Here is a 13964-nt window from a genome sequence, read left to right on the forward strand (position 1 = left end):
AACTCACTGCTCAGTAAAATATAAATTAAATATTGAAACATAACATTCATTAAATTATCTGGAACAGACAGGGTCTTGTCTACACAAAGATGTATCCATGTTTGCACAGAAAATGATATAAAAGTAAATAAACACTCTTAGAAATGGTTAATTACATTTCATCAAATTTTATTAAAATTCTTAAGACATTTCTCATTTTTAAATACAAAAACATGAAAAAAGATAATACAAATGACATTTACCTTGAAATGTATGGGGGGAAAAAACAAATAAAAATATTACATTTACAAAAAAGCTAGGATTAGTGTCGATAAGCTGTGCAGGGTTCTCAAGTCATCTAAGAACATTTTCTTTCAGCTCTTCTTGAATGTGCGCCTGGTGCCACACACATTGGTCCTGTGATCAGTGAGAGTGTATGGAGCTGGTTGAGGGTGAGATGAAGTCAGTCGCTCTGGCCCTGGCAGCTAATTTCGTCCTCAGTTCTCTGATTTCCTGCATCAGCTCCCTTTCCTTAGAGTCAAGCTCCCCTCGGCCACGATCTAAAGAAACTAAGTTGCAGCGACATGAAAGAGAAAGCTTTTATCGCTTGCCACTTTATATCATCATGTTTGGTTATGACAGTGCAGCTCACAGTTTATACAGGGCTGCCAACCTTTGAGTTTAGCTTGGAGTGAGAATTATGGAAGAAGAGGGGGGATTGGGGGGGTTGTACAAAAAAGACCTTCCATCACAAGTGTATTGTGATGGTCAAAACATTTGGTAACTAAACAGAATTTCATGAAGTTTAGTAACAACGTTACAATGTGTACATGATACAATGACTTGTAGGCTACTGTTTTTATTAGTCCTTGACACAAATTTCACGATTTCAATTAATAAGCTTGCGAATTAGATTTCGATCTTGATTTAACATGATTCATTTGAATAATTTATCAGGTACAGTATAGCTATGTTTCATTTCATTTTTCTCAAGGAAAAAAATCTCTCAACTAATGCTGTAAGGGAGCCCTGTCAGCTGGTATTATTATTAAAGGTTAAAATGAACAATTCAAATTAATCTAATGCAGTTTTTATAATAATAACAACGTCATAATATTCTTAATGAGTAAACATATAATAAATGTTTAATATAGTGCATACATTTAGCAAAATATGCTCTATAGTTAATCTTTCTAGCTAACTAACATGCTATGGTTATTAAATAGCTTTCCTGAGGTAAATGTAACGTTACGTGACATATAGTTTACAAGCTGTATTGATTTCTTTCCACTGTTGAAACACTGATCAAACGATTACATGAGACATGATACATTTCGGTAAGTTGTACTGTATCTTTCAACATGCCTTCTGATGTTCGTGTTTATTTACTATTAACTAGTAGTAAAGAGGAATAGATTATCATTTCACATGAACTGAGCCGCTACAGCGATCTGTCATCACATTACAGAGTGTAGTTACACAGTTCTTCTTTGCTTTTCGTTTTTTTTTTTTCACTGCATGAGAAAATGGATGTGTGGCGTGAGAACAGTGTCATTTGCTTGAGAGTTGGCAGCCCTGGTTTATACTAATAATACTCACAGCAATCATCAGATTGTGAATTCAAGGAAGTGTTAGTGGTCTGATTTTGGGGCTTGTGCAGCAGGCCTCTGGACGAGCAGGGAGATCGGAGTCTCTTTTCCTTCTGTCGATCTACAATCACACACAAAAAATCTCCATAACACACAGTACACCTAGAGGGATGAAAACCAACCACTAGACAACTCAATTACCTCATGTTAACATGTAAAGTTGAACAGACTATCATTTAATGTGCCCCATCATGCTTCTTCGGATATTAGCATTTTTTTTTATTTTATTCCGGATATTACCTATTAGCTGTTTGTAAATGTAGAAGGTCTGCAAAGTTTCAAAGATCAAAGTGCAAGATAAATGGAGTTATTTTCTCCCAAAATAAAGAACTGATACTGAAAAGTCTTACTGTCTGAACTAACCTAGGGTTTGTAACAAATTTACATAATGCCTGTCTATTTTTGACCTGCCCTCAAACACTGTCGTTGTAGCTGATGCCTGAAAGTGTTTGGTTTGTGAAATGTTGAGAAGATGCGATTTTCTGCACTGTGAAAGCAGATTTATGCACTCCAAAAGGATGAGATTGATTGCATCGCAACTGTTCTTATCAGTGTGTATACTAGGTGAAATTCAGATATGGTAATTGGCGTTTAATTTCCGACACATGCAGTAAAAGGTGGACCAATCACAAGAGACTGGGCCATCTGATCAATCAGAGCAGAGTAGGCTCTCGGAAAGGAGGGGTATAGAGACCAAATCCTTCATCAAACCGTTTCAGACACTGTGAGAAAAGAGATGATGCTACATTATGAGAAAATGAAAGTGTTTTTTGACCTTGGATGCATGTTGACCTATTGTACCTCTAAAACAAAATTAGGAAAATTAAGAAATTAAAATAGCATATAGGGGCACTTTAAACTGATTGCATCTTCAAAGGGAAGAAATATTAAAACTGTAACCATATCATGAATCCTTTATTACGTTTTGTGAGAAGTCTTTGTCTTAACTCACTTAGTAAATCCTCTAGACTCTTTTGCAGTTTTCCATGATGTTGCTCAATCTCTTCTGTTTCCTGAGAGATAAGTGACCTCCGTTGGGCGTTAACAGTGGCGGCCGCCCGTCTTTCCTCCTCCAGTTCAGCTTGTTTAGCTACTACATCATCCCACTGAGACCATAACAAAATAATGTCATTGGGCTTTCGTATGTTGTAATGAAAGTGAATTACATTTCTTATGAATCTTATCTGCTTGTTATGTTAAACATAACACTAAAGGTGTGGTCACATTTAACAACGTTCAATGAATTTTCACAGGGAAAATCCAGTCATTTCAATAGGAATCCACACAATCGTAACTTTCATGTGAGGGTTGATCACGCGAATGACCAACAGAAAGCAGTTTAGCTTGAAAGTGACCTGTGCTTCATAAATCACTACACTATTGACAAAATATCTTTTTGCCCACAAAAACTTTCCACAAATCTGACTGCACCTTAACATATAAATTCTCACCTGCTTTCCCTCCACTTCCAGCATTAGCTGGGCTATTTTATCCTCTTTAGCACATGTTTGTTTGCTGAGGTTCACAAGTCGCTCTCTTTGCTTCTCCTGCCTCTCCTCCGCTTTTTCCAATCGCTTATTCACCTCGGCCTGCCAATCAGCATCCACTTCCATCTGTCCCACCTCTGCCAGAGACTCTTCCAGCATCTGAAAGAGTTTGAATTCTCATAATTAGTTTCATTAAAACTTTTTTCAACAATCAACTGCAAAACACAAGACTGTTAAGGAGAAAGAAAGGAAATGCAGAAAGGAAACAGGATCAGGGTGGAGTTAGATGTCTGACAAAGATAATCAAATGCACTTCATGAAAACTGTAGCGAGACATACCTTTTTGTTTTTCTGGCTGATATCTCCATCTGTCTGAATGAGGTTTTGAAATGTAAAATGGTCTATTTCAGCCCTGTGTCTCCTCGTATCCACTTCTGCTCTCACCTCTTGACTCACTCGCTCTTGCTCTTTGGCCAGTTGCTAGTAGGCCAAACATATGATGATCAGCTTTGGCTATGTACATCTCAAGAGCGTCCGAACCAGCTCACAGAGGCCACCTTCCTGTTAGTTAAATTCCAACCCTAATTAAACACACCTAAACCAGCTAATCAAGGTCTTCAGGATTACTAGACACTTCCAGGTAGGTGTGTTGGGGCAGGTTGGAGCTAAACTCTGCACGAAGATGGCCATCCAGAATGAAGATTGGACACTCATAGTGCATCAATTTTGCAGAAAAGAAAGTTTTTTTTAGTGGCCAACCTGTTCAAACAGTTGTCTCTGGGCATCCAGTTCCATCTGTCTCACTTCTATATCTTGAACGGCGGCTGCAGTCTCCTGATCTCGCAGTGCCATCTAAGTACAACAATAAACATGTAAAGAACCTGCCAAGCTTTACACAACCCTGGCCTGTCTTTCTAAATAATACTTAATACTTCTCAAAAAACATTAACTAATCTAACTTTTAGCAAGGATGCGTTAAATTGATCAAAAGTGACAGTAAAGGTGATGATACACGAGGTAACTTTTTGAGCAATATTGTTGGGCAATGTCGCCATCAACAGACAACCAGGTGGGACACAGAGCCCACGACCGATCTAAAGTATTCAGATAGAATTTGTGGCCCATTTTTAATGGGAAAGAGCCCAAGCAACATTGCTTAAAAAAGTTGCCTCGTGTATCATCACCTTTACTGTCACTTTTGATCAATTTAACGCATCCTTGCTGATTAAAAGTAAAAAAAAGAAAGAAAAAGTTTTTGTTAGATTAGTTAATGTTTTTTTTTGTTTTGTTTTTCAAATAAATGCTGTTCTTTCTAATTTCTACTCAAAGAATCCTGATAAATGTATTGTGTTTTCCACAAAAACATTAAGCAGCACAACAGTTTTCAACATTGATAATAAAATGAAATTTTTCTTGAGCACCAAATCAGTATATAAGAATGATTTCTGAAGGATCATGTGACACTGAAGACTTGAGTAATGATGCTGAAAATTCAGCTTTAAATTGTAATAATATTTCACAACATTATTTTTTTACTGTATTTTTGATTAAATAAATGCAGCCTCGGCAAGCATAAAATACTTCTTTCAAAAACATAAAAAGCTTTTGAACTGAAGTATAATATGATTGATTCATTTACATAATCAAAAGTAAAGTGGCAACACATGAGTACAAAGCAACCTTTCTCTGAATCTCGTCATCAAGTCTCTTGAGCTGTACACTGCGCTGATCCTGCTGGTGCTTAAGAAAACGTCTTCTAGCAGAATCAATCAGATTGAGCTCCTTCACCTTCAACTCACGCTTCATAGCAGCCAATCTGAACACAGCAAGTTACGTCAAGTGAGTTTTGTGTGTGAGAAACTGCTAAACTAAATTTAATCAATATTGAGAATTCCTGCATAAGGAGAGAAATCGACCTGGCTCTTTGTTGTGAAAGTTTACTCTCCTCCTCCTGTAGAATCCTTCTCCGTTGCTCCTCTCCTTGCAGTAGCAGCTCCTGCTGTTTGTACCAGGCCTCAAACTCAGCCTGCTGTCTGACCGCCTCAGCATGCAGCTGCTGAACTTCCTGTCTATATAGACAAACATAATCAGAAACCTTTTTGTAAAAGGTGCGCCAAGTATGAAATATTCCAGTCATATCACTACTACAACTGAACAAAATGTTGCACCTCTCCCTTAGATATTCCACTTCTTGTTGCCGGATCCTCTCACGTTCTTGGGACTGGTACTCCACTATGAAGGTGGGGTATTTGTTGAAAATGGGGTACTGTCCGTGTGTCAGAGGTTCAAAGTCACTCAGCGCAGAGCTAGGATGAACATCTGCAGGGGTGCTGTCCATCAACCGATAGGTTTCCTTCAGCATAGCACCGATGTCCAAGCTATTCCGATGATGGAAAAAGTACTACATTGGGAAAGATTTCAACAAAATAAATAATAAATGAAATACATGAAATGTATGCATTTGTAATAAATAATAATAGTAATAATAGATAAAAAAAAACTAGGGGTGTAACGGTACACAGAAGTCACGGTTCGGTATCTACCTCGGTTTTGGAGTTATAGTTTACATTTACATGCTTGTGGAGCGTGTCACAAAAATTTATCAAACCTCAGCATATAAACTACTAGCAAGCTCTTGTGTGCCATCTGAACTCTTGTTTTGGGTTGGTGCATAGAACTGACTCTTCTTCTTCTGCTCTTTTTTCCTGTTACTCCACGTCCCCTTCTGGATTGGACTGTGGATCGCCTGTGACTGACTTTATTCGTCGTCTGACTGTATGCACCGAACCGTGACGGTTCGGGACGAATACATGTACCGTTACACCCCTAATATATATATATATATATATATATATATATACACACATACATATGAAAAAATTAAACCCCTGAATGGGATAAACTTGTCTTGATAAGCCGAATTTATTCTTCATAAAATTAGCTCAAATGGATGTTGAGCATAAAAAAAACATAAAAATGTCTAATGTTATACCTCAAAGTCCTTCTTGTCAGTACAAAGGAGTAGCGGTGCTCTGCAGCAGCTGACATAAGCCACGACAGCCATTAGAAGGAACGAGGGATGATTTGAGAAAACGTTGTCAAACAGTTTTAGCCACTCTTCTGTCATCAGAACCTCAGAGAACAGGGTCTCAAGAAGGGGCCACACATACAACTGGAGAGGAAAAGTAGGGCATTTTCTTCATCATCTTTGGCTTTAAGATAAAAAATTATTTGAAAGTCAAAGTCAATGTCATATAAACACTTGTGTCAACGTCTTTTACCTGTGAGGTAACACCACAGGCAACAAAATGCTGAAGCAGCTCTTTATCATGATGGGCCAGCACATTCTCAGCCAGGCTCAGCACATTAAGTGGAGGGTTGGGAAAGTACTCAAACCAGTGTTGGCACCAGTTCACTGCAAAAAAGCAATCCAAGACACTTAAAGTCTCTCCACTATGGACAGAATCATTGAATCACTGCCAAAGAGACCAGTGTGCGTCACCCAACACCACACTACTATCTTACACTACCTACCAATGACGGTGGCCACAACTTCAAAGCAGATCAGTGGATTGTTCTGGAACAGCTTGACAAATGGGAAGGCCAGCAGGGGGAGATAATCAGTCTCGCCAAAGACAGCAGCCCAGTGAGCAAGAGCAGACAGTACTCTGTCAGGTTAAAAATGAAAAGACAAATATAACTAATTTAAGATTCTGACATAACATTATGGTGGGCAAATCTATATGTATATAATTAAATCATCAATTGATTGATGCTGTGTCCACCTCTGTAGGCCTCTCTGTAGTTTGTGGCTTTTGATGGGGTACCGCTCCTGAAGGCAAATGTATGCTGAGTGCAGGCCTTTGTCAGTCAGACTACTGAAAGCTGCATGGTTCTCAGGTAGATGCAATAGAGAACGCCAAATAAACATCCTGCAGAAAAACAAACAAATATACACACAAATAAAAGAAAGACGCACACTACAGCTAAACATTAAATCAACCAAATATCATTGCTTTAGCATGAAACATTTATTATATTACCTGTATTTGGCTGGGTACTCTCCAAACGCTCTTAGTAACGCTTGTAGTCTTTTCTTGTTAAGGCCATTGGGCAAATCATTCTACACAAAATAGATTAAACAGATAGGATTATAATCAGGTTATAAGTTGTGGTTGGAGAATGTATTGAAAAGGCAATACAGTGGGTGTCACATGACCCCAACCCCTCAAAAAATAAATCAATTTAATAAAATTTAAGCTGAATAAAAACAGAACCTCTTTGTCATCCAGTGTAGAAACAGCAGGCGGTAAAACTTTGGATTGTATTCTGCGTCCTGATGTTTTCACAGGACGCTGACCTGCCTCAGTGTGCACCTTAATTTTCGAACACAATCCTACATTGATGTTGCCTTTAGTGACCTGTTTCAACAAAGGCTGGGGAGGCTATACAAACAAACACTTGTGATTAGAATTTTTAGGAGTAAAAAATATATATTATTCTTAACACAAACATATTATACTAGCGTTCAAAAGTTTGAAGTTGGACAGATTTTTAAAAAAAAAATCTTGTTCACCAAGGCTGCATTTGTTTGATCAAAAATACAGTTAAACCAGTAATATTATGATATATTATGACAATTTAAAATAACTAATTAACAAGACCCTTCAGAATTGTATATATATATAAAATTGTGAATGCTCCACTCATCCTCAGTGAAAAAGCAAAGTCTGCTCAAATAACATGGTGACATGAAATTTCTCTGTAGTAGACTTGTTTCTATTTGCAATAGGCCTACTGTGCAGTAACATGGTGTGGTATAGCCAGGATGGGCAATGATAAAATAAATGTAAAATAAAGCTACCCTCTCTAAACTGCTATGTTCCCCGCTACGCTCTGCTCACATGCTCTGATAATAATACCTTTGTAGGACTATACATTATTTGGATAATTGGTCAAAAAAAAAAAAATCTGTTAAATCTGATTTCGTTGCATAGAACTGAATAAATAATAATGTATTTTTTAAATTCAGTATCATTAAAAATAATTGAATTTAATTCAAGGGCATCTGGTGCATCCAGAGTTTTCAGTGAATCAATCAATCAGTCAGTCTATCTATCTATATAACCTTAAGCCTATTATTTACCATTTACAACAAATAATACATAATTATTAATTAATAACAATATATTTACCTTACTGATTTCTGGGGAAAGACTTCGTACATCATAGATTTTAAGAGCACCGCTGTCCATGACAGCAGCAATATGGTGGCCTTTAGGACAAATGGTTGCCGAGGTGATGGCGTCCTCGTAGGACCCTATTTCAAAGAGCTGCTTGCATGATTGAATGTTGATAAAGCGCATGACACCATCTTGGCTCAAAACGCCCAGAGTCTGAGGACAGATCATGTATCAGTGTGATTATTTCCATAATAAAATTATAAACTGGACCATAGGGGTGAACTTTTTAAGTTAAGTTCAGTAGTTTTTATTCTTCTCATTGCTGAGTGTAAGAAAAAAACAAGACTGTCTCTGGAACAAGAGCACAATATGTTGAAGTCTAACCAAGATGCATACAGTTGATAATAAATACATTTAGTAATAAAGTAAATTATAAGGCATGATGTCAAAGTTTTTTAAGGTGGCAGACAACTGATCAGTACCTGGTTGGATCCGCCATCAAAACTATCCGCCAGGAAATCCAGAGATCTTACTGTCTTGACTTTTGGAGGCATCAGAATTACTCTCAAGAGCTGTCGACTGTCTAGACACCACAAGTGGACTAAGTTGGAGCGTCCAGCCGCAGCAAGTGTTTTCCCATCTCTACAAAGAAACAAAATGATTACATACAATACAACACACCAGTCGATGCTTTACCAATTTTAGGGTCTAAGTGTAACAGCCTTACTGTGTAACAGCAAATGTCTTGTAGTGGATTCTGGGCCCATCCTGTGGAACAGGCAGCTGATACTTGCAAAAAAGAGTGTCGCTCTCCCAAGCAAAAATTGAGTCGTCGCTAAAACAGCTGAGAATGGTGTTGCTGTGTGGGAGAAAGAAAACCTACAACAAACACACAGGAATGAGGGACTGATGCAGAGTTGTTACTATAATATGTTGCTTAAAAGGATGATTCGCCCAAAAATGAAAATTCTATCATTAAATTACGCACTAACATGACGTTCAAAGCCCATAAGACTTTAGTTCCTCTTCAAAACACAAATAAAGATACTTTTAATGAAAACTGAGAGGTCTATGTCTAACCTTTTGTATGCCAACTGATTGACGAACATTAAGCTTCCTTTTTCTCTGGAAGGTGTCAAGGTTCCAGAGCTGAGCGGTATCAGAAGAAGTGCTGATGGCGTAGCTGCCTGAACTGTGGACGGACAGGGAAGAAATGGCCCCCTCGTGACCCCGCATCCAGCTCACTAACTGTCTGGTGTCTGGAAACAGTAGTTTGTGCTTGTCAGAAGAACAGTTCAACATGTGCAGGTCTATGTGAGAAAATATAACATGTCATACCCAGACTGTAAAAAGAGGTCTTACCTTTGTCAAAGCACTTAATGGAGTAATCAGCAAAAGCAACCAGGAACTCTGTGGTTCTTCTCAAGTTGAAAGCTAAAGCAGTGCATGCTTGGCCTGTTTTCTGGACCAGCTTGAATCTGTCGACCGATGACGTTTGAGACATACGAAATTACAGTGCAGGATTTATTATGATACATACAACAGGAAAGAACACTTATGGAAAGTTACAGGGAAAATATATTCTATCTATACCTGTTTCTGCTAATGTCAAACACATAAATATTGCCATGGTGATCACCAGCAAGAAAGGACTCTCCTGTGGTGTCGAAAGCCACTTGTAAGAATCGAACCGTTTTGGTTTGACGAGCACACGCGTTTCGGATCACAGTGGCCAAGACGCTGTGAATACATAAATGCAGTAACTTAATGAATCTCTTCTCATTGTATAAAACAGTTTGCTCCGTGCTGGTTATGTCAAACTTACCCATATTTTGTTGATACTAATTTTCTGTGCCATATTTTCCCATCTTCTCTGGACCCAATATCTGTAACTTGCATGTTTAGCATCGACTGAGACTCTGCAACTGTTACTCCAGCAAACAGCCTCCCGCCTCACACAGGCATCACAGCGGGAAATTCAATGACTGCAACGATTTTCATAAATGTATTCATGACTGCATGTCATACTCGTTATTGAACCTTAATCTCATATCTAGATTAACAGTAAAAGTGACAAAAACAGTTATGCTAGCGTTTGTTAGAGGGTCGAAATAAAGAACCAAGACGCAAGTTTCAGTTAGAGGAAGTGACGCATGTAAACACTTGTTGGCATTATGGGTATTGAAGTCCTAAGGATTTAAGGAAATGTCACGTGAACTTACGTGTTAAACAGAATAAAAGTATATATAAATGATACAAATAAATAAATAAAATTGAAGCACTCATTTAAATTTATAATTATTTAATTAAATCAAAACGTTATAAACCTCAGCAATTATCTCAATTAGCAAAAAAAAAAAAAATCGGATTTAGTAATGCGTATTATAATTTTATATTTTGCAATAGTAATTTGAAATACAGAATATCTATAAAAATATGTTTCTAAGTATGTTTTAAAATAAATAAATGTCCTTTTTACAATATTTATTTAATTCATGGCAGTCTGTGACTCCCAAATATCTTTAAAAGGACATTTATTTAAGAGTGCATTATAAATCACAGAAGGATTTCACTTTCAGACAAGATTACTGCGATTTCTTTACCCTGCTATGAATTAAATAAGTATCTTAAGAAGGCCAGTGGAGACCTTTCATTTTAATTTTAAAAGATATTTTGGTCTTGACATCCAAATCAGTTGGGAGACAGTGGTGATTGCTTTTTTTCAAAAACATTTATTTCAAAATATTGCTCCAAAATGACAAATGTGTCTTTGTCCGCCTTTGTACATTACCTCACAGGTTTTGTAACATAAATAAAATCATAAGCAATTCCCACAAGACAAATCTACCAGAACAAAAGTAATACATTGAGAAATTATTACAGAATAACTACTTAAACATCAGGAGAACATCAATCATAATTTAGTTAACAAATATTACATAAAAGCTTATAGAAAACATATAAAAAGGCTGCATAACAAATGTATTAAAATGCCAGCCAACATATTTATTTTTAAACATTTCTGTTTAAAACAAACAAATAAACACTGATATACCCATTAAAACATGAGAAACAATCAGTAGCAGTCATATTCAGTAGCAAACAAGGCAGCATCAAATATAATGGCCACTTCAAGGCACACCGGTTTAGAAAAATCCATGATAAAGGATAATATTTCAGTGTGTTTGGCAGCACCTGAGCATTGGTCAATTTAACGCACATATTATGCTGCTGTGTACAATCATGGGTCAGGCCTGAGTTGACAAACTGCCAGCATCTGCAGCATGAGGGGGTCTGGCCCAGCCATCTCGGTCACTGTGCCCCCCTCCCCCCAGACCACAACCCAGTAACTGGATCTTCCCTCCTGCCCACTATTTCACATCTTTTAACCGATAACATCAGGCTCAGTCTCTGTATCCTCCTCAACCTCCGAGTTCAAACACTCAGTGACTGTCATTCTGTTGTGATCCCCTATAATGACATACTCTATGTTGGATCTCTCCATGTGAATGCTGTTGCCGCTTATTGTTTCCCGCTCTGGGATCAGTTCATCATTGCTCTGAGTGGCAGCCATTTCATCCACTGTTTGTAAAAAATTAAATAAATAAATAAAATGTTTATATATCCATTATATAAACATATAAAAACAATAAACTGTAATACATAACATATAGTATTAGTCTATAACACTAGAAGAATTTGACCTATATTTCCTGCTGTAGAGCTCTTACCTCTGATTGCATCATTCCGAGCAAGCAAAGAAAGCTGGTCACAGGTAATGCATTGGCTATTGTTGTTCCCAATAATACAGTTGGCCAGGGAAGAGTTTTGTATGTTTATAATACAAGGTGTAAATTGCATTTTTTCTGTTAAAGAGAAGACAAAAAGCAAAAGACATCAATGTGAGCAATCACACGACACATTGCATCAAAGGGATATGGGACAGCAAAACAAAGCGTCTAGTCACTCGCACTTTTGAGAAGTGTGCGGTTTTACATTTCAGTACTTTTGATACCAAGTATGAGGTAATCTTTCAAACGAAAGAGACAACAACAGGAAGTAAGGTGCTATATTACCTACTGAACAGGAACTGCAAAATAATTCACTACCCTGATGCTTCCTTAAACAACAGGGCAAAGAAAAAATACAAAGATACCTATCTTTGTCAAGGTACATTACCAGTGAGGCAAAATATGCAAAAATATTTACCTGAGAAAGGAATTTCCTCTATAGGTTGATGGTCCTCATGGCCAAATTGTGCTGAATGACAACAAGAAAAAGAAAGAGAAAAATAAATAATGAATAAACAATTCAGACATTGGCATAGATCTATTTCTAGAGATTTGATAGATTTTCCAACCTGGATATCCTGTAACATTCTCATACAACGCCGGGTCACAAATTCCGAGGCAACTGAGGAACGAGCTGCATGCACGTTGACCTTTTTTAATGACGATCTGGATCATCTTAGAGGCTTTCTGCATGTCCGTGGGCTGCGATGTGATAACCTGTGATTCATACGCCGTGATTGTGCGGGATCGGTACAAGCAGTTGGACATCCTTTGAACTAAAATCCCAGTCATACACTTACTGAGGAAGCCCAAATATTGCTGTAATTGTTGATCTGTTGAGAAAGAGAACAAGAGAGAATTGTTTAAATCACAGGAAGCTTAAAAAACAACAGAAATAAATGTAATACGCCCCAAAATAAATTGGATGCATACACTCTTAAAAATAAATTATGTTCCAAAATTTGTGGTTTTCACAGCGATGCCATAAAAAACTTTTTTTTTTGGTTCCTCAAAGAACCTTCCAGTGAACCATTTTTTTTTCTCAGTGTGAAAAACATTTTAAAAATCTAAAGAAACTTTTCCCACTATAAATAACCATTTGTGTAATAGAAAGGTTCCATGGATGCTCTTCATGGAACCACATATGATAACCTTTATTGTAAAAAGCTGGACTACAGCTAAAGTTGAACAAATAAATTATTTGCTTTGACCTTAAAATGTTAGATAAAGTGTAACAGTAATTTTCAGAAACTGTTCATGAAAGGAAGTTGCTCTTAATGTTTTTGTAGTATTTAAACTGCATCATAAATATTTGATAAACAATAAATTCGCAAACAACTTAAATTACATAGGCTATGTGAAGCATTTAAAATTAGGAGGATTGTGTCAAGTGTCATTACAAAAAAACTAACAGGTTGAGAGTATTTTTTTTAAATCTGTGCATAACAATAACTATTAAACGTTTGCATCGTTCACACTGTATTTGCGTCATTACTTAATACGACATATACAGCTGAAAGATAACTATAGTGATTTGAAGCGCTATAAGCGCTTCCTTGTAACATTCTTTACTATTTTCATAAAACAAACAAACAAACAAACAAACAAAAACAGGCCTGACAGAACGAGATATGGGTATGAGTTCGAAACTTACCAGATATAACAACCGTGCTGTCCATCTATTAGTACAAATAAATAATGCCAAATACAACAAAGAACCGTGGTTCTGAAGTCATGTGAAAACGAAACTGCAGCTGTCATTGATTTATACGTAGGTGTATATGCGCATGCGCGTTGAAAATGTAATTTCCACACATGAATTCCCCCTCGTGTTTCTGTCATTCTGGTTAACCGCAGATTTTAATGTCATGCGAT

At 37.1% G+C, this 13964-nt stretch overlaps 2 protein-coding genes across 3 annotated transcripts; both read right to left on the bottom strand.

Moving 5' to 3' along the window:
* Positions 1-151: 151 nt before the first annotated feature.
* On the bottom strand, positions 152-10459 carry tbc1d31 (TBC1 domain family, member 31). Of its 2 annotated transcripts, none has more exons than XM_084089473.1 (22): positions 10124-10459; positions 9892-10038; positions 9661-9776; positions 9379-9557; positions 9026-9177; positions 8781-8940; positions 8311-8511; positions 7393-7560; positions 7159-7238; positions 6901-7047; positions 6650-6783; positions 6397-6530; positions 6108-6287; positions 5284-5516; positions 5032-5184; positions 4796-4931; positions 3875-3967; positions 3455-3595; positions 3080-3274; positions 2581-2734; positions 1579-1689; positions 152-539 (listed from the first exon to the last, which is right to left on the bottom strand). In XM_084089473.1, the coding sequence occupies exons 1-22, from the start codon at positions 10204-10206 to the stop codon at positions 403-405; spliced, it is 3234 nt and encodes a 1077-aa protein (XP_083945599.1). In that variant the 5' UTR covers positions 10207-10459; the 3' UTR covers positions 152-402. The 2 variants fall into 2 exon arrangements, with proteins under 2 accessions (XP_083945599.1, XP_083945598.1); XM_084089472.1 differs by having other exon boundaries at positions 152-548; positions 10124-10455.
* Positions 10460-11010: 551 nt separating this feature from the next.
* On the bottom strand, positions 11011-13872 carry LOC311067818 (uncharacterized protein). Its single transcript, XM_084089950.1, has 5 exons — positions 13744-13872; positions 12659-12922; positions 12508-12558; positions 12030-12164; positions 11011-11880 (listed from the first exon to the last, which is right to left on the bottom strand). The coding sequence occupies exons 1-5, from the start codon at positions 13766-13768 to the stop codon at positions 11684-11686; spliced, it is 672 nt and encodes a 223-aa protein (XP_083946076.1). The 5' UTR covers positions 13769-13872; the 3' UTR covers positions 11011-11683.
* Positions 13873-13964: the final 92 nt, after the last annotated feature.

Source organism: Abramis brama (assembly GCF_963993115.1).
Source record: "Abramis brama genome assembly, chromosome: 17".
In the NCBI taxonomy this organism is placed as follows: Eukaryota; Metazoa; Chordata; class Actinopteri; order Cypriniformes; family Leuciscidae; genus Abramis; species Abramis brama.